At 33.2% G+C, this 22,356-nt stretch overlaps 2 protein-coding genes and 1 long non-coding RNA gene across 3 annotated transcripts; 1 reads left to right on the top strand and 2 right to left on the bottom strand.

The window, feature by feature from the left end:
* The first annotated feature begins 2,552 nt into the window (after positions 1–2,552).
* LOC112025470 (protein ESMERALDA 1) lies at positions 2,553–8,279 on the top strand. The gene is made up of 5 exons (XM_065775619.1): positions 2,553–3,215; positions 4,914–4,983; positions 5,922–5,989; positions 6,938–7,026; positions 8,036–8,279. The coding sequence occupies exons 1-5, from the start codon at positions 2,841–2,843 to the stop codon at positions 8,277–8,279; spliced, it is 846 nt and encodes a 281-aa protein (XP_065631691.1). The 5' UTR covers positions 2,553–2,840.
* A 65-nt stretch (positions 8,280–8,344) lies between these two features.
* LOC136068467 (uncharacterized) lies at positions 8,345–12,280 on the bottom strand. Its single transcript, XR_010629814.1, has 3 exons — positions 11,620–12,280; positions 9,852–9,921; positions 8,345–8,893 (listed from the first exon to the last, which is right to left on the bottom strand). It is a non-coding gene; the product is annotated as an uncharacterized LOC136068467 (long non-coding RNA).
* Positions 12,281–19,419: 7,139 nt separating this feature from the next.
* Positions 19,420–20,267, bottom strand: LOC112025486 (10 kDa chaperonin). Its single transcript, XM_024058160.2, has 3 exons — positions 20,016–20,267; positions 19,741–19,880; positions 19,420–19,627 (listed from the first exon to the last, which is right to left on the bottom strand). Exons 1-3 carry the CDS (start codon positions 20,118–20,120, stop codon positions 19,579–19,581), a joined length of 294 nt encoding a protein of 97 aa, XP_023913928.1. The 5' UTR covers positions 20,121–20,267; the 3' UTR covers positions 19,420–19,578.
* Between the last annotated feature and the right edge of the window lie 2,089 nt (positions 20,268–22,356).

The raw sequence follows: 22,356 nt of genomic DNA, 5'->3' as shown, positions 1-22,356 counted from the left end.
CAAATAAAAAGAGAAAGCAAATTATAGCTAGATAAAACCTGTACTTCCACAATTCTTTGTTGAGCAAAATCATTGTACTTAATGTGTAGGCTTTAATTCTTTGTTAACCAAAATCATTGTACTTATGTTATGTGTAGGCTTGCTAAAGTAAATTTTTATTATTATTATTTTTTATGGATACAGTAAATTTTTTTTTATTACAATCAAATCAGTTTTTATTATTATTAAATTATTTATTTAAGAATTGCGCAACTTTTAATGTAGCACTGACTCCATTGACAACGTAACCATTTAACAAAATGCCTTGTTTCTTTTCCTTTTGGATAACAACGTTGAAAAACAGAAAGTCATATGTGAGATATCTCAGACTCTAATCCGATACCGTAAAAATTCAACCGTTTCACCTCACAGAAAAAACTGACACAATGGGAATCATCGGAACCTCAGTTCCGACCAGCTCCACTCCTTCAACTCACAAGGTAAACCAAAACCCACTTCCTCAATCCTTAAAACTGGTTTCTTCAAACCAAAANAAAAAAGTGCCTCACGAAAAATACTGTTGCAGCTACAGTGCTGCACAGTAAAATACATTGGGTGTACAGTACCAAAATACTGTAGCAGGCATAGCGGCTTTTATATATTAATAAAAAAAAGTAATTAAAATTTTTAAAAATAAAATAAAAACCGAGAACACTGCATTTGGTAATTGATATGGTATAAAATATATAATACAAAAACAAGTATAAATTAAAGAGTAATAAAATATTAAAATTCAAATCTGTGTCTTCAAACAACACCCACAACCACAGGGATAAGCCACCCCATGATGAGGTATCCTCTCCCAGTGGCGGTGGGGCACGTGCTCCCTTTGAAAGGACAATTGAAATTGCATCACCACTCACTCACTCATTCACCAGCGCGCAATTCTTTATTTATGCACCAATTTGGTATCCTTCCCAGCCTGTACTAGAGTTGTAACTCCATGAAATGCGTTATCAAACAAGCTAACAATAAAACAATTAAAAAATTCTATGAGCTTGCTTTGATAGGGATAGGGATCGGAATCTGATGCATTTATAGAATTCCTAAACATTACATCACTAATGAGTCTTTTATAAAATAGAAATACAGAAATGACTATGTGAATACTATTTATACTAAGGGCATCTATTAGTATACCCCTTGACTCTACCGAATATTACTCATAGTATTGCTATAGTTGAGTTCTTTGCCCCTCCCAGTCTCCTATTTATACCCTAACACTTTTAGATTGAACTATTTGCTAAAGTTATTTTGAGCAATCAAATTAGATGTCTAAACTTTTGGTCTTTTGATTAATCTCTTACTTTGATTGTTAGTAACTATGGATGAGCTATTTTTGTTTATTTGTTTTAATATATGAAATATATATTTGTAGTTAATTAAGATTATGGAGAATCCTAAATGTAATAATGAGTCCGAGAGATTCTATACGAACTCGTATTGAAGTAAATTTTACAAATGTTCCTTCAGATCATTCTTTAAGGAAAAATTGTTTTTATTATCGTCCTTAAGATAGATATCATGTTCGAAGAATATATCTACAATGTGGACCTTATCAACTAGTTGACCATACTTTTTCACAAAGAGAATTTGAAAAAAATACAATGTTGATTTAATTCAACATGGTTCAATGAATATAATGATTAAATTTTTTATTATTGTCTTTTAATGTTGCTCTTCTGAGCTGAAATTTTGGTTTTACCATTGACTGGCATCTCTTAATGTTTCTAATAAAAGACATTCAAGATTCAAGTCTTCATTTCTTATGTTATTGTGACTATCAAATTAGTAACAAAAATAAAATTAAAATTTGATAATTTTTGGTCTTTGGTATATTGGTGTGTGTGTATATATATATATATATAACTTAGCCAAAAAGGCATGTGTGTGTAGACTCTTCACACTTTCAACACATTTTCAATTAATTACAAGTTCAGTACTCTTAAAAAGAAAAGAAAAAGTAGAATTTATGTGGAACTCGTATAAATAGGTAAGGTTCAAGTAATTCTATTAGCTTCTCGAAAAGATTTTGACAACTTGATTAGTAAAAAATAAAAAGTCAATTGACTTAGCAATGGAAGAAAAAGACTTGACTTGATTTGGAATAGGAGAGATTATATGAAAGATGAGAAACCACCTCAACGTGAACATAAACTATCACAATGCCTTATGAAATCAATCATAATTTTCTCCTCTTGCTACGTGACAGATGATGAAATTATTTGTATACTTTTAGTCCCATCACTTATTTAGGATGACCTTTGTTTAGTTTTTCCAACTAAAGAAAATTTACCTCAAAATTAGTTCGAATGAAACTTCTTCGAACCTAATATGTGGCAGTTAAAAAGACAAGTTTACTTGTATTTTAATTCACATTAATTTTTAAATTAGTTTTAAATAATATGATTAGTTTTATAAATAGTCACGGTAAGCAAGTTTGACGAAATTCTTCCAATTTTTTTGTTTTTTGCTTTGGAAAAATCACGTTGTTGTAAATGATAACATAAAAAAAATTAAAAAAAAAAAAATACTACAATTGCAAATGAAGAGTGAATCCCATATTGATGGAAGAACAAAAATGAACACAGAAAATTTTATACTTTCCTTCCAAACAAACACATGATTATCACAACCACGTGCACCCCCCACCCCCTTTTCAAACCCGAAAACAAAAAAACGTTCCCTTCTCTCTTTCTTTCTCTCTTTCAGAGAGAAGAAGAGAGATTGTGAAAAACCAAGCCAGCTCATACAACGACGTCGTAGAGAGACACACAAACAGTGAGAGAGGGAAAAAAAAAATGCACGCTTACAATAGAATCCCAAGCAGCGGGCACACCACGCCGTCGCCGCCGGCGTCGCCGTTGCGCTCGCCGCGGTACCGGAGGCCGTCGTCTAAGTCGGGTCGGTTCGGACCGGCCCAATCACAACCGGGTCGGACCTTGGCACAGAGGCTCGCGTGGCTACTCCTCTCTGTACTTCTCAGAAGACAGGGCATATTCCTATTCGCTCCTCTAATCTACATCTCCGTCATGCTTCTCTACATGGGTTCCGTCTCTTTCGATGTCGTTCCAGTAATTTCTCATAGACCCGCAACCGGCTCCGTTTACCGTAGCCCGGAACTATATCTCAAGCTCAAACCCGATATGGACTCTGATAACTCGTCCGCCGATGCGGTGAGTTTTTATTTATTTAGTTTTTAGCTTTTAGTTGTGATGGTATGATTGGTAGTGAAAATAAATTTGATGCCTTTGTTGGGTTTGTGAAAATATATTGTATTTTTGGGTGAATTATGGGGTTTGGAGCTTTTAGTTCTAATGCCACAATTGCTAATGAAATAAATTTGATGACTTTGTTGGGCTTGTGGATGTGGGTGTGGTTTGGTTTGTGGAAATTTTTGGGGATTGGGGATGTAGGTAAGGTTTGGTTTGGGAAAAGTTTTGGTGAATTATGGGGATTGAGGTGAAATCAATGGGATTTGGGAAGTGGGGTCTGTTGAATTTCCTGGTTTTCTGTTGAGATTTGGTGCTGAGGATTTTTGTCTTTTGGGTGTTTCTTTTGTTTTGATTTTGATTTGGAGAGACTTGGAATGGTGCACTGGTTGTTTGGCACTGCATGTGTTTGTATTGGACAGCTTCTTATAAGTTGTTTGAAGTGCACGAATTTCAACTGTACCATTTCACGGTGCATTATGATCGTTTATGTTTCTGTTGATTTTAGTTATCTAGTTCAGAAGGGGATAATTTATTAGCTAGTTTTGTGGTGTCTCTCTTTCCAAGAAAAATGGAAAACTTCTGATTTAGAAGCCAGATTTTTAATTTTATTTATTGTAGTTTAGTCTGTTATTGCTGGAAATTAGAACATGGATCTGATGAAATAGGGGAAATCTTTCCCTGCCCGGTGGGTGTCTAGCTGTTTGTATTAAGGTCATTCAAAGTAGGGTAATGTAGTGGACGGATTTGTATTTGAAATCTAATGCAACTAACTCTATCAATCTGACTAACAATATAATCTCTATGCAAAAGGGTAGTGATGCTATAGTAGGGTCATGTTCTAATGTATTGGCTGTGAGAAATTTGGAATGAGTAATGGAAATGAGTTAGAGGCTTAGTTTGTGGAGGATTGTAGGAACATGTTGATCTAGCGGGGAGTGCTGCAAGTTCCAAAGGAAGTGGAAATGAATATTACTTTTAAATTATCAAAACACCTACAGAAAAGGGACATTTTTTTTTTTAATGCCAGAGTACTTTTTGGTGTTCTCTTATCATTAATTTTTAGTCATCATCAACAACCGCCACTAAGCTGTAGTCCCAAAATTCTGGAGTCTAACTATGGATCCTCAACAGACTAATCAGGATCGGTTACATGTATTCTTTCCAATCATGTGGCCTTCGGTATATAATTAATTTTTGGAAGAGAAAATGTTGGTAGCATCTATGTGCTAGCTTTAGGTTCTAGTTCCAAGATCATTTGAATGCAATACAATTAATTATTCCATTGAAGGTTTTGCATCCAGATATTGACCTATATCAATATTCTTTGTTGGAATCGATGCATGGCTAAAGCCAAGAGCCTTGTAGTGTAGTGGCATAGTCTGGTTTCCTTTGTAAGGAAAACCAGGGTTCAAATTACCCCTCCCCTACTTGTTGTAACAGTTAAAATAAAATAAAAAATAGGGAGAAAAAGATGCAAGGTTGACGCTTTTCTACATTTCAATACTGGCTGGTAATTCTGGATGTAGATATTTTTGTTGAGCCTGTCTTTTGGCTTGTTGCTAGCTTGTTTTTAGATATCTTTGTAATAGATTTTTTGCAATTTCATTTTGTTTTTTGCATGTGCTACTTGTACTGACACAAGCTAACAAATCCTATCAGATATCAACTATATGGAAACGGTCCTATAAAGGTGGCGAGTGGAGACCATGTATTAAAAACTCTTCTGGAGGTATGAAACCTGTATACTTACTTTGGAGAGTTCATGATGATATTCCCTTGCTTCAGTTTCTACATGATGGGGGGTTCCTGTTCATAATAAATAAATAAATAAATAATGGGGGATGACCACTTCTGGTTGTTGATGTTGCATCTTGGCAATAAGTTTAGCTTACCATCTCTTTATTGTGGGGGAAGTGTCAATAAACTTTCCTGTATTTATATTTTTTGTTCTCTATTTCCACGAAATCCAAATTGAAATGAACATTCATAGTCAGATATAGGAAGAAATTCCAAGAGCATCCTGTTTTTGGGTACAATAATTTTGCTTTTAACTTTATAATACCGACCATCTTGCTATCAAAAGCACTGTTACATTCACCATTACACTGCCAATGCCACGATCAGACTGCCTGTCAATTTTTATGTGCAATTCATAAATACGATCTCCACATTCCAGCACATCATGGTAGGTGCAACCTTTTATTATTGCAGTCATCGCCACTACCTTGAGCTCCCTTTTTGTCATTAGCCTGTCACCTCTTCTTCTAACCATGCATCTCTTTGTCCTCTTCCTATAATGCCATAGCTACTAGCAGCTCAACCCACAGTCCTCACTACCATTACTACTTTGACTACTATCACTGTTTCCATCATGATATCATGAATCAAAAAACACTTCCTGCTGCAGAATACATAATGAATTTCTTGTTATGTACTTCTGCTGATATACGTGTTGTAAATCCTACTTGATTCAAATTATGCTTGCTAATTTATAGTACAATCAAAATATGTTGTATTCTTCATTTTTACCCCCTCCCTTTGCCATCTTTGTCATATCTGTAATTGTTTTATGTATGTTTCCTTACGATTATACATAATGCATGTGGTCATTCTTGTCTAGTGGTTTGTTCTTCCAATTTGAATCTATGGTTGTGTACATCATTATAGGTTTGCCTGAAACGAATGGCTACATATATGTTGAGGCGAACGGTGGCCTGAATCAGCAGAGGACATCGGTTGGTTTTATTCCTTTTATAAGTTCATTTTTTTGCATATATATGGTCAAACTACATTTTTGGTCCTTAAACTATGAATAATAGTCTATTTTTGATAGGTAAGAAAAATTGTACTAAAAGGAAACTACTCAATCAAAGAAATGAAGTAGACAAAGAAATATGTACAAGCAACAAAGAGGAAAAAAAACTTATGTACAAGAACTATGAGTTATAGTCTAGGCAACACAAATACTCCACTTTTACTCACATACCCTTATCTGCATGCATGTCCCATTTTTTTAGGCACCAATATGTTTGGGATACACCCATGATGCGGCCCTAATACAGTCATAACCCAACCCCTTCTATAGTGAGAGATAGCCCAAATTTGTGAATATTTATATTATATATATTGGTTTCAATGAAAAACACTCATCTAGCTATCATTTATTTACTCTTTTTGGATCTTGATTTGTGTTCTAAACATCATTTAAGGGCAATTGATTCACTTTATTATCCATTATTGCTCTTGAATTAATATATGCTTAACAATATAAAAATATATATTTAATAATTAATTAATATAGATATCCCCGCCATACCGTAATTTAGTTCATGAAGTTTTAAAAGCAATTCAATAATACACTTTCCTCCAAAGTTTACTGCCAAAATAAAGGATCAAAATTGACTACAGGTTGAATCATTTTGTAAAACAATTTCATCAATTTCTAAACAGAAGAAGGGGGGGGGGGGGTTTAGGGTTACATCGCATTGTTTTCAAAACTTCAAGTAGTACATCGACATAATTGATAGTTCAGAATCAACTTGGACTTTGATATATAGTTCAGGGACCAAAATTGTAGTTTACTTCTATAAGGCTTTAAACTCGATTATTTCTTCTTTGTATAAAAATTGCTTATTTATAATTATGTTGACACATTTAACCACATGGTTGTTGGTTGTTTGTAGATATGCAATGCAGTTGCTGTCGCGGGCTACCTTAATGCAACCCTTGTAATCCCTAATTTTCATTTTCATAGCATTTGGAGAGATCCTAGGTTTGTCAGCAATTATGTTTCTTTAACATTTTGTGTGTGGTTGAGTGGATCCAGGTGCCTGATGTGCAGTAGTAGTAAATGAAGTATGAATATTCAAAGATATTGCAAATGTAATATCTACAAGTAATTATTTATACACCCCATGTACTAGAATAGCACCTTGAGAATGCTATTAAATGACAGTATCATGCTGCAAAATGTAACTGATTAATAATGCTACTGAATTAGACTTCTAAGCATTTGTTCTTATGAAATTTATTTGGGACTCTAGAATTCACTCATGGGCTGAAACTCTCATGATGAAACTGATGAAATTTTCTTGTTACATTGCAGGCATACATGTGCTGCATGTATATAGTGGTTTCTTTGATGCGTTGAAGCTACTTCTTCAATTATTGATATCTAATCGTTAGATTGACTTCGTTATAGGCCGTAATATTGTTTGCCAAGTATCTATTTAAATAATAATCTTAAACTGTTTTGATGTTTGTAGCCTCATCGTTCTCATTTGGTCCCACTTATGTTATACTAAAAGGGGAGGGTTTAAACTTTATAAAAGAGGCCTCTATCAATAGATGGCCTGGTATGTTGATTAGGATTGTTTCTTCTTGTTAGACACCCTAACTGCATTACAAAATTTAGCTGGTAGCTTGTGACCATTTATGGCAAGATTGAAGTGTTGGGTATCAACTCCTGTTTGCATTTTAATGTCACAGGAGTTGTTTCATGCAATATAAACTGGTTTTAACATAACCCTTTGTTAGGTACCATTTTAAGCTAGTGGATTTAATTGGATATCAGTCATGATGAGATTGAAGTGTTGGTATATTATAGTTACAGTGTTGTTTTGTGCAAGCTAAAATTACTTCATTAGTCTTAACAGCAGCTCACTGTATAGTTGCATCATGAATTTAACTTCACAGTAGTTCATTGAACTTTTTTAGTACCACAATGTGTTTCATATTCTAACATGGGCTAGATTATCTGACTTTAGGTTTTACTTGTGCAGCAAATTCAGTGACATTTATGATGACGATTATTTCGTCAATGCCCTGGAAAATGATGTGCAAGTGGTTAACAAGATTCCTGGATACATCATGGAACGGTTTGACCACAACCTGAGCAATGTTTTCAACTTCAAAATAAAAGCATGGTCTCCCATTCAGTATTATAGGGATATTATTGAATTGCTTTTAAAACTTCATGAACTAAATTACGGTATGGCGGGGATATCTGTATTAATTAATTATTAAATATATATTTTTATATTGTTAAGCATATATTAATTCAAGAGCAATAATGGATAATAAAGTGAATCAATTGCCCTTAAATGATGTTTAGAACACAAATCAAGATCCAAAAAGAGTAAATAAATGATAGCTAGATGAGTGTTTTTCATTGAAACCAATATATATAATATAAATATTCACAAATTTGGGCTATCTCTCACTATAGAAGGGGTTGGGTTATGACTGTATTAGGGCCGCATCATGGGTGTATCCCAAACATATTGGTGCCTAAAAAAATGGGACATGCATGCAGATAAGGGTATGTGAGTAAAAGTGGAGTATTTGTGTTGCCTAGACTATAACTCATAGTTCTTGTACATAAGTTTTTTTTCCTCTTTGTTGCTTGTACATATTTCTTTGTCTACTTCATTTCTTTGATTGAGTAGTTTCCTTTTAGTACAATTTTTCTTACCTATCAAAAATAGACTATTATTCATAGTTTAAGGACCAAAAATGTAGTTTGACCATATATATGCAAAAAAATGAACTTATAAAAGGAATAAAACCAACCGATGTCCTCTGCTGATTCAGGCCACCGTTCGCCTCAACATATATGTAGCCATTCGTTTCAGGCAAACCTATAATGATGTACACAACCATAGATTCAAATTGGAAGAACAAACCACTAGACAAGAATGACCACATGCATTATGTATAATCGTAAGGAAACATACATAAAACAATTACAGATATGACAAAGATGGCAAAGGGAGGGGGTAAAAATGAAGAATACAACATATTTTGATTGTACTATAAATTAGCAAGCATAATTTGAATCAAGTAGGATTTACAACACGTATATCAGCAGAAGTACATAACAAGAAATTCATTATGTATTCTGCAGCAGGAAGTGTTTTTTGATTCATGATATCATGATGGAAACAGTGATAGTAGTCAAAGTAGTAATGGTAGTGAGGACTGTGGGTTGAGCTGCTAGTAGCTATGGCATTATAGGAAGAGGACAAAGAGATGCATGGTTAGAAGAAGAGGTGACAGGCTAATGACAAAAAGGGAGCTCAAGGTAGTGGCGATGACTGCAATAATAAAAGGTTGCACCTACCATGATGTGCTGGAATGTGGAGATCGTATTTATGAATTGCACATAAAAATTGACAGGCAGTCTGATCGTGGCATTGGCAGTGTAATGGTGAATGTAACAGTGCTTTTGATAGCAAGATGGTCGGTATTATAAAGTTAAAAGCAAAATTATTGTACCCAAAAACAGGATGCTCTTGGAATTTCTTCCTATATCTGACTATGAATGTTCATTTCAATTTGGATTTCGTGGAAATAGAGAACAAAAAATATAAATACAGGAAAGTTTATTGACACTTCCCCCACAATAAAGAGATGGTAAGCTAAACTTATTGCCAAGATGCAACATCAACAACCAGAAGTGGTCATCCCCAACCAGAAGTGGTCATCCCCCATTATTTATTTATTTATTTATTATGAACAGGAACCCCCCATCATGTAGAAACTGAAGCAAGGGAATCTCATCATGAACTCTCCAAAGTAAGTATACAGGTTTCATACCTCCAGAAGAGTTTTTAATACATGGTCTCCACTCGCCACCTTTATAGGACCGTTTCCATATAGTTGATATCTGATAGGATTTGTTAGCTTGTGTCAGTACAAGTAGCACATGCAAAAAACAAAATGAAATTGCAAAAAATCTATTACAAAGATATCTAAAAACAAGCTAGCAACAAGCCAAAAGACAGGCTCAACAAAAATATCTACATCCAGAATTACCAGCCAGTATTGAAATGTAGAAAAGCGTCAACCTTGCATCTTTTTCTCCCTATTTTTTATTTTATTTTAACTGTTACAACAAGTAGGGGAGGGGTAATTTGAACCCTGGTTTTCCTTACAAAGGAAACCAGACTATGCCACTACACTACAAGGCTCTTGGCTTTAGCCATGCATCGATTCCAACAAAGAATATTGATATAGGTCAATATCTGGATGCAAAACCTTCAATGGAATAATTAATTGTATTGCATTCAAATGATCTTGGAACTAGAACCTAAAGCTAGCACATAGATGCTACCAACATTTTCTCTTCCAAAAATTAATTATATACCGAAGGCCACATGATTGGAAAGAATACATGTAACCGATCCTGATTAGTCTGTTGAGGATCCATAGTTAGACTCCAGAATTTTGGGACTACAGCTTAGTGGCGGTTGTTGATGATGACTAAAAATTAATGATAAGAGAACACCAAAAAGTACTCTGGCATTAAAAAAAAAATGTCCCTTTTCTGTAGGTGTTTTGATAATTTAAAAGTAATATTCATTTCCACTTCCTTTGGAACTTGCAGCACTCCCCGCTAGATCAACATGTTCCTACAATCCTCCACAAACTAAGCCTCTAACTCATTTCCATTACTCATTCCAAATTTCTCACAGCCAATACATTAGAACATGACCCTACTATAGCATCACTACCCTTTTGCATAGAGATTATATTGTTAGTCAGATTGATAGAGTTAGTTGCATTAGATTTCAAATACAAATCCGTCCACTACATTACCCTACTTTGAATGACCTTAATACAAACAGCTAGACACCCACCGGGCAGGGAAAGATTTCCCCTATTTCATCAGATCCATGTTCTAATTTCCAGCAATAACAGACTAAACTACAATAAATAAAATTAAAAAATCTGGCTTCTAAATCAGAAGTTTTCCATTTTTCTTGGAAAGAGAGACACCACAAAACTAGCTAATAAATTATCCCCTTCTGAACTAGATAACTAAAATCAACAGAAACATAAACGATCATAATGCACCGTGAAATGGTACAGTTGAAATTCGTGCACTTCAAACAACTTATAAGAAGCTGTCCAATACAAACACATGCAGTGCCAAACAACCAGTGCACCATTCCCAGTCTCTCCAAATCAAAATCAAAACAAAAGAAACACCCAAAAGACAAAAATCCTCAGCACCAAATCTCAACAGAAAACCAGGAAATTCAACAGACCCCACTTCCCAAATCCCATTGATTTCACCTCAATCCCCATAATTCACCAAAACTTTTCCCAAACCAAACCTTACCCACATCCCCAATCCCCAAAAATTTCCACAAACCAAACCACACCCACATCCACAAGCCCAACAAAGTCATCAAATTTATTTCATTAGCAATTGTGGCATTAGAACTAAAAGCTCCAAACCCCATAATTCACCCAAAAATACAATATATTTTCACAAACCCAACAAAGGCATCAAATTTATTTTCACTACCAATCATACCATCACAACTAAAAGCTAAAAACTAAATAAATAAAAACTCACCGCATCGGCGGACGAGTTATCAGAGTCCATATCGGGTTTGAGCTTGAGATATAGTTCCGGGCTACGGTAAACGGAGCCGGTTGCGGGTCTATGAGAAATTACTGGAACGACATCGAAAGAGACGGAACCCATGTAGAGAAGCATGACGGAGATGTAGATTAGAGGAGCGAATAGGAATATGCCCTGTCTTCTGAGAAGTACAGAGAGGAGTAGCCACGCGAGCCTCTGTGCCAAGGTCCGACCCGGTTGTGATTGGGCCGGTCCGAACCGACCCGACTTAGACGACGGCCTCCGGTACCGCGGCGAGCGCAACGGCGACGCCGGCGGCGACGGCGTGGTGTGCCCGCTGCTTGGGATTCTATTGTAAGCGTGCATTTTTTTTTTCCCTCTCTCACTGTTTGTGTGTCTCTCTACGACGTCGTTGTATGAGCTGGCTTGGTTTTTCACAATCTCTCTTCTTCTCTCTGAAAGAGAGAAAGAAAGAGAGAAGGGAACGTTTTTTTGTTTTCGGGTTTGAAAAGGGGGTGGGGGGTGCACGTGGTTGTGATAATCATGTGTTTGTTTGGAAGGAAAGTATAAAATTTTCTGTGTTCATTTTTGTTCTTCCATCAATATGGGATTCACTCTTCATTTGCAATTGTAGTATTTTTTTTTTTTTAATTTTTTTTATGTTATCATTTACAACAACGTGATTTTTCCAAAGCAAAAAACAAAAAATTTGGAAGAATTTCGTCAAACTTGCTTACCGTGACTATTTATAAAACTAATCATATTATTTAAAACTAATTTAAAAATTAATGTGAATTAAAATACAAGTAAACTTGTCTTTTTAACTGCCACATATTAGGTTCGAAGAAGTTTCATTCGAACTAATTTTGAGGTAAATTTTCTTTAGTTGGAAAAACTAAACAAAGGTCATCCTAAATAAGTGATGGGACTAAAAGTATACAAATAATTTCATCATCTGTCACGTAGCAAGAGGAGAAAATTATGATTGATTTCATAAGGCATTGTGATAGTTTATGTTCACGTTGAGGTGGTTTCTCATCTTTCATATAATCTCTCCTATTCCAAATCAAGTCAAGTCTTTTTCTTCCATTGCTAAGTCAATTGACTTTTTATTTTTTACTAATCAAGTTGTCAAAATCTTTTCGAGAAGCTAATAGAATTACTTGAACCTTACCTATTTATACGAGTTCCACATAAATTCTACTTTTTCTTTTCTTTTTAAGAGTACTGAACTTGTAATTAATTGAAAATGTGTTGAAAGTGTGAAGAGTCTACACACACATGCCTTTTTGGCTAAGTTATATATATATATATATACACACACACCAATATACCAAAGACCAAAAATTATCAAATTTTAATTTTATTTTTGTTACTAATTTGATAGTCACAATAACATAAGAAATGAAGACTTGAATCTTGAATGTCTTTTATTAGAAACATTAAGAGATGCCAGTCAATGGTAAAACCAAAATTTCAGCTCAGAAGAGCAACATTAAAAGACAATAATAAAAAATTTAATCATTATATTCATTGAACCATGTTGAATTAAATCAACATTGTATTTTTTTCAAATTCTCTTTGTGAAAAAGTATGGTCAACTAGTTGATAAGGTCCACATTGTAGATATATTCTTCGAACATGATATCTATCTTAAGGACGATAATAAAAACAATTTTTCCTTAAAGAATGATCTGAAGGAACATTTGTAAAATTTACTTCAATACGAGTTCGTATAGAATCTCTCGGACTCATTATTACATTTAGGATTCTCCATAATCTTAATTAACTACAAATATATATTTCATATATTAAAACAAATAAACAAAAATAGCTCATCCATAGTTACTAACAATCAAAGTAAGAGATTAATCAAAAGACCAAAAGTTTAGACATCTAATTTGATTGCTCAAAATAACTTTAGCAAATAGTTCAATCTAAAAGTGTTAGGGTATAAATAGGAGACTGGGAGGGGCAAAGAACTCAACTATAGCAATACTATGGGTAATATTCGGTAGAGTCAAGGGGTATACTAATAGATGCCCTTAGTATAAATAGTATTCACATAGTCATTTCTGTATTTCTATTTTATAAAAGACTCATTAGTGATGTAATGTTTAGGAATTCTATAAATGCATCAGATTCCGATCCCTATCCCTATCAAAGCAAGCTCATAGAATTTTTTAATTGTTTTATTGTTAGCTTGTTTGATAACGCATTTCATGGAGTTACAACTCTAGTACAGGCTGGGAAGGATACCAAATTGGTGCATAAATAAAGAATTGCGCGCTGGTGAATGAGTGAGTGAGTGGTGATGCAATTTCAATTGTCCTTTCAAAGGGAGCACGTGCCCCACCGCCACTGGGAGAGGATACCTCATCATGGGGTGGCTTATCCCTGTGGTTGTGGGTGTTGTTTGAAGACACAGATTTGAATTTTAATATTTTATTACTCTTTAATTTATACTTGTTTTTGTATTATATATTTTATACCATATCAATTACCAAATGCAGTGTTCTCGGTTTTTATTTTATTTTTAAAAATTTTAATTACTTTTTTTTATTAATATATAAAAGCCGCTATGCCTGCTACAGTATTTTGGTACTGTACACCCAATGTATTTTACTGTGCAGCACTGTAGCTGCAACAGTATTTTTCGTGAGGCACTTTTTTTTAAGCCTTCCATTTGTTTTTTGTTTTTTTATTTTTATTTTATTTTTTATATTGTTATACTTACCCAATAAATTTCATAATATTTTTACAATTATTGAAGTGTTAATTTCTTATAAGTCAAAATAAAATAATAAAATATGAAACTGTGACCAACCACAACTGAAAATAAATATTTTGTGAAAATGTTGTGACACTTGTTAGTACAATATTTTGTACTGTAGCTACAGTGTTTTTTTTTTTTAAGTAATCTGTTTGTGTTTTTTTTTTTTTTTAATATTTATGTAAGCTAGTATATATATTGTTATATTGACACAACAAATTTTACAATGTTTTCACAATTATTGATGTATCAATTTCTTACAAATATATAAAAGCGGCTATGCTCGCTATAGTGCTTAGGTACTGTGCACCCAATGTATTTCACTGTACAGCACTGTAGCTGCAACAGTGCTTTGGTTTCATGAGTCTTTTTTTTAACCCTTTTGTTTAAGTTTTGCACAGTAGCTACAGTGCCAATTGGCATTGTAGCTACAGTAGTTACATTTTTTTTTAAGTCTTCCGTTTGTACTTATATATATATATATATATTGTTATACTGACACAACAAATTTTACAATTTTTTTACAATTATTGAGGTGTTAATTTCTTATAAGTCAAAATAAAATAATAAAATATGAAACTGTGACCAACCATAACTAAAAATAAATGTTTATAATAAAAGCGTGAATGTGCGTACAGTGTCTTGGCACTGTATATCCAGTGTTTTTGCACTATGCAACACTGTAGTTAGAACAGTGCTTTGGTTTAGTTAGTTTTTTTTTTTTTTTTTTTTTTTTTTTTTTTTTTTTTTTTTTTTTTTCTTTTAAATGTTGATTTAAGCTAACATTTATATTATTATACTGACACAACAAATTTCATAATATTTTCACAATTATTGACGTGTCAATTTCTTACAAGTCAAAATAAAATAATAAAATATGCGGTTGTAGCCAACCATAACTGAAAATAAATGTTTAAAAAAAAATGTTATAGCACTTATTATTATCACAATATTTTTACAATTGCTGAAATCTCAGTTTCTTATATATCAAATAAAAAATGTTAAATCCACAACATTTTAACATTAATTTCACAACAAATTATAAGTAAACTATTATTGATGGATAGCACTAGAGCTACAGTGGTTTATTGGGTGAGCCAAAATTGGGTAAGCTACATTAAATTTCTTTTTTAATATAATCAAATTGAGTGAACCAAAATTCATGGCTTCACACACAAAATCTATATTAATTTTCTCACTACTGGGGCAGCACGTGCCTTGCACGTGCAGCCAATGCTAGTATTAATAAAAAGTGTTATAAGTCTCGATGGGTAAAGTATAAAGTGAAAATGTGAAATAGAAAAGTTATCACAAAGGATTTTATTCAACAAATATATGTTCATTCATATTTGGATTGGAACATCTCACAGTCGCCAGTTGACTGTCTCATCTCCCCTAGTCCATTGCATATGTGGGTTGGAATGTTATAACCCGATCTGACGGATTAATGTGTTTTTTTAGGATGTCATGAATATTCAAGCCAATTTGTACATTGTGATCTGTGCCACTACTGGATAAAGAGAATATAAGTTTTTAAAGAATTACTCTTCTGAAAAAAAATAAAATAAACGATAAAGGTATTTATGAAAGTTTAATAAAAATGTAAATTAAATAATGGTCATTAACTTTGCAAAAGGTGGAGTGTTGTAGTTTCAACTGGTTGACATTATTTAGCATAGTTTTAAAAATCAGATCAAAATATATGGTTCAAACAGTTCACTTTGGTCAATTTGGTCTACTTTGGTCCATTTGAATTAGTCCGGTCCATTCAGTCGAGAGTTCATTGTGACATTGCACTGCTACCATTTGCTTCTTAGGTTGGGCAATACTTGATAAAGAGAATATAAGTTTTTAAAGAATTACCCTTTTGACACAAAAAATAAAATAAAATAAAATAAATTAATAAACTATAAAGGTATAATTAATACTTTAGTAAAAATGTAAAATAACGGTTAATTACTTTACAAAAGGTGGTTGAAAGCCTAGTAGTTGGTACTTCCTAATATTTACAATTGAGGCATTTAGAATTCAAATCCCCTCCCCTCCCCTCCCCTCAGTTGTAACCATGAATTATCAAAGGAAAAAAAAAATACAAAATGTGTGAGAGAGGTCGTCAATAGCAATGAAAAAAAAATATAGAGGAAAACAGGAGGGAAAAAAAAATTGTGTTTAGGGATGTGTATATCCAAAAACATTATAAAACTTGAGGAATAAAATTGAAATTTTGTAATATGTGGGACCAAAATGAAAATATTCCAAACATAAAAGGATCAAAAATATAATTTAGTATTCAAAATTGATCCTCCATTTGCATCATTCAAATTTTATGAAAAGCAATGGAAAAAAAAATCAAGAATAATGTCAAAAGGTTATGATTAATTATAAAATTATTGCGTGAGTGTTTTAAACTTTTAATTCGGACGGCACGGCGACATATATGGAGAGAAAGAGAGAGAGGGGACAGTTCAACACTTTAACTGAAAGTGTGGGCAATTGATCTCTTCGAAGGTCAAGAATCCTTTCTTTTTCAGTAATAATTAACAACTCTATAAGATTAAGATACCAATGCCAACTCTGCAAACTCTAGATACAGTTTGTAAGTTGTAGTAAACTGTGATAGTCAAGGCTTGAAAACAACATCTCACGACTGATAAAGAGTCACTTGCCAATCGCATAGGCATTCTCTAGTCTCTACTGCAATTATTTTTATTAAGAATAATGCCATATTACGACACCTCTTAATACATGCACAAAATGTTAAAAAGTTCAAGTGGGAGGGTTCATGATGTAAGATCAACAACATATTAATGTATATATTTTTAATAACCTATAAAAATAAAATGATGTCTCCTTGAATAATGTATTGGAATGATGACACCATTTCTAACTCACGCTTGCCATTTGATTGAAAATGAGTTGCAAACGTAAAATCAACAACAACAAATCAAGTTTCAAAAGCCTGAGTATGCATGTAATATTGATGACAAGATTGCATGGGTTGAAGAAACCCCAAACTTAGTCTGTGTTCAAGTCCATCTTGATGACTATATATAAACCCAATCAATCAATCAATCAACATTTCAAGCACACTAGTCAACAAGCCATCCATTAGATTCTGTAATCAAAGTACACTGGAATACTTCATTCTATTCTTGAAAAAAAAAAAGTGCAGAGAATGTAGAGAAAAGACACTGAAAAAGAGACCGTCCTTGGCACATCAAGGCACTTTAAAGTGACTTCAAAGCTATACTATGAGAAGTGAGAGAAGAAAAACTAAATCCCTTATACTCTAGTGTGTGTGTGTGTGTGTGTATATTCCTCGTTACTAGTTGTGAGTTAACTATATTATAAATAAAATTTGGAAAGATCTTCTCCCAAGGGTACAAATTAAGAATCAACAAATCTAATTTGAACTTGATTCTTAAAATCATAGTTATCATAACCATATTGAATATCAAAGCTATAAACGCAGGATTGAAAGAATAATATTAGGGGTTCTTTGAGCTCAATGGTTACCCTGCTTTCTTCCTATGCGTGATAGGGATAAAAAGAGTTGGCAAATAGGATCTCATAAACTTAGAAACTAGAGATTGGATAGTGACAGATTTGAGTCTTCCTTGGATAGATTTAACCTTGTTTGTAGTGTAGTTTTGTTCCATTACTGCAAATAAGATTAATTTTAGCACTCTAATGTTTGCATTTAGAGTTTAGACAAAGTTTTTCACAATTTATTTTCCAGTAGACACAAGACTGTAGTCTACAATCACCACTCTTAATGATATTGCTATTCACATTTGGGATCAACAAATTTACTTGCTTTGTTATATCTTTGAGTTAGTTTAATCATTTATTTAGTTATGATTAATTTTGTTTCACTGGATGACACTCAAGATTCAACTTTTATAAGTCTTCTAATTGAGGCAAAAACCAAACACTCGATTCTTGAATGTCTAAATTGACAGCACATTATTGATTTTGAAAACACGATTTTTGCACTCATCATATTTCCAAAACACAATTTTAGTTATATCACATTTTGCACTCAAATCATATTTTGAAAACACGATTTTAGTATAAACACATTTTACACTAAAATTGGGGTACAACTATTATCATTCTAGCCAATGGCAGAGCCAGGATGTTTTCTCGAGGGGCTGGTGAATACATTTTTGTATAATTTTTAGATTTATTACCAAATGTAAATGAAGATTAATGAAAAATTTCAAAAGCTAGGGGTGCCCTAGCTTTGCCTATGATTCCAGCCAAAGAGATTGGTGCCACACAAAAGAAAAACATCAATGGATCTTCCAGTACTCAGCATTCACCTCACCACATAAAAGAATTAACCTTTTAATCATAAATTGAATTGGGGAGGAAACATGATGTTTCAACTATATCCATTCAAGGGAAACCAAAAAACATGGGGGTCCCAAAATTAAAAGGTTTAACCATATCTAAGAATCGAGAATTCTATCATTTGGTAACAATCATCTAAACAAAGACATTCTCAAGAAAATATCAATGTAAAATGCATCATATTACAACAATAAATCCCCTTTTAACAGAGATTGCAACCCAGAAAAATTAAAATTTATTGAAGCCCATAATCATAATAGGTTCTCAGATTTTTGAGAATTGAGTGATGGAAATTGAGAATGAGTGATGGTTTTGACTAAACCAAACATAGCCTAGATTTCTTAGTTTTTCAACTTCTTTCTTGTTTTGTTTTGATTGTCAAGAGATGTAGATATAAATTTTGTTTTGATAGGGATAAAAAGAGCTGACTGAAGTGACAAGTTGTATCAAGTAAGTCATGGCAGCAATAATTTTAAAAAGAGTTAATGAAAAAAACAATGTGTGTCACAGACTTGTTGGTTTCAATTGCAAGAAAAAGTTTTCAATTGTCTTGTCTTGCTGTCTCAGGAACCTATTAACCTATACCATTGTATCATATTAACTTTTGCAACAGAGATCTAATGCAAATGGCAAACCCCAAACATGAATACTAAATTGGAGACTAAAAAGAAAAAAACCATTTCCATTAGCACATTCCAAATCAAACTAACACCAATAGGACAACCCAAATCTCCAATCTCTAATCAATAATCAGTTAGATCCAATAAAACCACAATTCCTTCTAAGCCCAAAATAAAATCCCATTGAATGCCAAAAACCAATCAGTCATGAAGAGTGCCCAAGATATCCTCATCCCTGTACAAAATGAACCTGCACAACAAAACCCACAAACCAAAACCCAAAAAAAAAAATATATATATAAATATAAATCCTAAATAGGTTCAAAGAGTCCAAAACAGAGCAAAGCAAATACAAAAACATACTCTTTTTCACCAAGCTTGACTTGGGTGCCCCCAAACTCAGGCAAAAGAACATTGTCACCCTCCTTCACACTCACAGGTATCAAATTTCCAGCTCTATCACGTGCTCCAGGTCCCACTGCAACCACTTTCCCTGAGTTCAACTACACACCGCAGTCACACCAATCACAACAGTTAGATCCCAAAAACCAAAAAAAAAAAAAAAAAAAAAAAAAAAAAAAAAAAAAAAAAAAAAAACAAAACAAAAACAAAAACAAAGATTCACACGCATTGTGTACCTTAGCCACTTTATCTGGGAGAAGAATACCAGTGTTAGTTTTGGTGGGGGGCAAGATTTTCTCAATCAGGACACGGTTAAGGCTTGGGATCAGACGCTTTGCCATGGTTTTTTTTTGTAGTAAAAGCTCAAAGTTTTGTGCTTGTTTTGGTGACTTTTTCACTGACTGAGAGTTGGGTTTGGATGTGCTTTTAAAAATAGGGGTTCAGAGTTTTTGGGATTCAAGCTCTGGATGGCGGTGGAAGGTTCTAGGTTCTAGGGTTTTTGAAGGGTTTTAGGGTTCGTGGACATGGGTGGGCTTTGTATTCAATGGGCCGTAATGGAGAATAAAGTTCGGACTTCATTTTCTAAATAAGGGTGGCCCATGTGTAAAAAAGGAAGGAGCAGAAAAAATATGTATGAATAGTGGAAATAGTTATAATTTTTTTTTTAACTTGATACCAATTATTTTTGCAATATATTGTAATGAAAATTTTGAAATAATAGCTTATTGTAACGAAGATATTATTCTAATAACTTGATATAAATTATTTTTAAATCTATTGTAATGAAATATTAACATATCATAGCAATAACTTAATATAAATTATTTTATAATCTATTGCAATGAAAATTATTGAAATAGCATTGCAAAAATTTGATACATATAATCTTTGGTCTGTCTTTGCTCTTGAGTGACAAAATCACTCTTTTATTTATATTACTTAAGAGTTCTTACATAACAAAATTATGGAAAAGTTTATGGCACTAAATTTACTTCTTCCTTTAAGTGCCTCTCACTTTTGGTCCTTTTTTTTTATTTTTATTTTTTCCTGAATAAAATAACTATATTTATTTTGTCACCAACCTTGAGTTACCTTAGCTATGCTTAGTTTCCACCTCTTTCTTTAAGGTATATCTTCAGAAGAAATATTGGACACGGGTCAATTCAATCCATTATGCTTGACTTGTCACTTGCCCCTAGATCGAAAAGCTGGACTAGTTTGTAGATTTCCTTATGTCCCACACACATTTAATGTGACTTATGAGAGTCTCAAATCTTTACTTTACTCTCTAGTCATTACTATGAACTCACATGCTCATCACGTGTCAAAGACCATGCCTTCCATTAGCCACTCCAGCAAAAATAGCTATGAGGCAATGTTTGGTTTCTTTGAGGCTAATAAGAGATGGTGGCAACTACCAATAAAAATTCGACACGTCGACTACTAGTTGTTGGTTTGTTGAGATCAATTATGTCCTGCCAAGTTTAATATGTCTGCTTGCATTATTTCAATATCTTCCTAATTATACCATACCCTTTATTTTATTTTATTTGGAATAGGGGAAGGAGAAACCTAGAATCAATCCTTAGCGGAATGGAATAAGGATTTAAACTCAGACACCAACTCCAAAACTGCATGCGGCATTTGGAGTCGCGGAGCATTGCAATAATCTGATATCAATTATTTTACAATCTATTGCAACAATAAATATTAAGATAGCATTAATATTAATTATTTTACAATCTATTGCAATAAAAAATATGAAATAATTATCTATTACAACGAATATATCATTGCAATAATTTGATCTAAATTATTTGCAATCTATTGCAATAAGATTGTCAAGTAATATATTCTTGTATAGCTCTTTTTGTCAATGGAGTGGCTTTTAGTGAAGTCAATTTGTGAAGATGTTTTTTAAATATCAAAATTTGGTTATGGATGGGTGATTATGGATATAGGCACCACCGTGAGTAGGTTCTCGAAGGTGGCTTATGAAGCATTACGTGACACTTTTGTTGCGAAAATCACGGATGTCCCTCAGCTACCTAGAGTAGATATGTTTGAAAAATGTTATAATTTGTCTGGGTTTGTATATCAATTACCGATCATATCGTTTTATTTCACAAGTGGGACAATCCTAAACATCCCACAAAATAACTTTCTAATTGTTGCAGATGGGGGAATTTCTTGTCTTGCATTTGCCTTCCTTTTTTGATTTATCTATTATTGGAAACGTCCAGCAAGGAGAAATATAGATTACGTTTGATATGGCTTCTAGATCTGTGGGATTTGGTCCCAATAATTGCTAAATTTATTCGAAGCTTCTGCCAGTTTTTGTATTTAGTATAGCTTGTTGAATATGTAATACAAAAAGAGTGGTCCTGTACTATTCTTCTTTTGTTATAATATATATTGAGCAATTTGGTTCTCAACTTTCAGCCCTTCAAAATTTTCTGGTAATGTGGAGTCATTCTCATGTAATCCCCATATATTTATTGAACATTTACTATATAATTTACAACTGAAGTGTCTTAACTTATGAACAAAAAAAAAACCTAATTAAAGTAATTTATT

The sequence above is a fragment of the Quercus suber genome, unplaced genomic scaffold, assembly GCF_002906115.3.
Source record: "Quercus suber isolate HL8 unplaced genomic scaffold, Cork oak 2.0 scaffold_116, whole genome shotgun sequence".
Classification (NCBI taxonomy): domain Eukaryota; kingdom Viridiplantae; phylum Streptophyta; class Magnoliopsida; order Fagales; family Fagaceae; genus Quercus; species Quercus suber.
The sequence above is the reverse complement of the archived record's forward strand: the minus strand, read 5'-3'. Positions and strand labels throughout refer to the sequence as shown.

Excerpts from the sequence above, each read along its gene's own strand:
- LOC112025470 (XM_065775619.1), top strand. The coding sequence starts at position 2,841 with ATGCACGCTTACAATAGAATCCCAAGCAGCGGGCACACCACGCCGTCG. Across the intron at positions 4,984-5,921 it reads TATTAAAAACTCTTCTGGAG|GTTTGCCTGAAACGAATGGC; the intron begins GTATGAAACCTG and ends ACATCATTATAG. Across the intron at positions 5,990-6,937 it reads TGAATCAGCAGAGGACATCG|ATATGCAATGCAGTTGCTGT; the intron begins GTTGGTTTTATT and ends GGTTGTTTGTAG.
- LOC112025486 (XM_024058160.2), bottom strand. The coding sequence starts at position 20,120 with ATGGCAAAGCGTCTGATCCCAAGCCTTAACCGTGTCCTGATTGAGAAA. Across the intron at positions 19,881-20,015 it reads TCCCAGATAAAGTGGCTAAG|TTGAACTCAGGGAAAGTGGT; the intron begins GTACACAATGCG and ends TGCGGTGTGTAG. Across the intron at positions 19,628-19,740 it reads GTCAAGCTTGGTGAAAAAGA|GTTCATTTTGTACAGGGATG; the intron begins GTATGTTTTTGT and ends TTTGTTGTGCAG.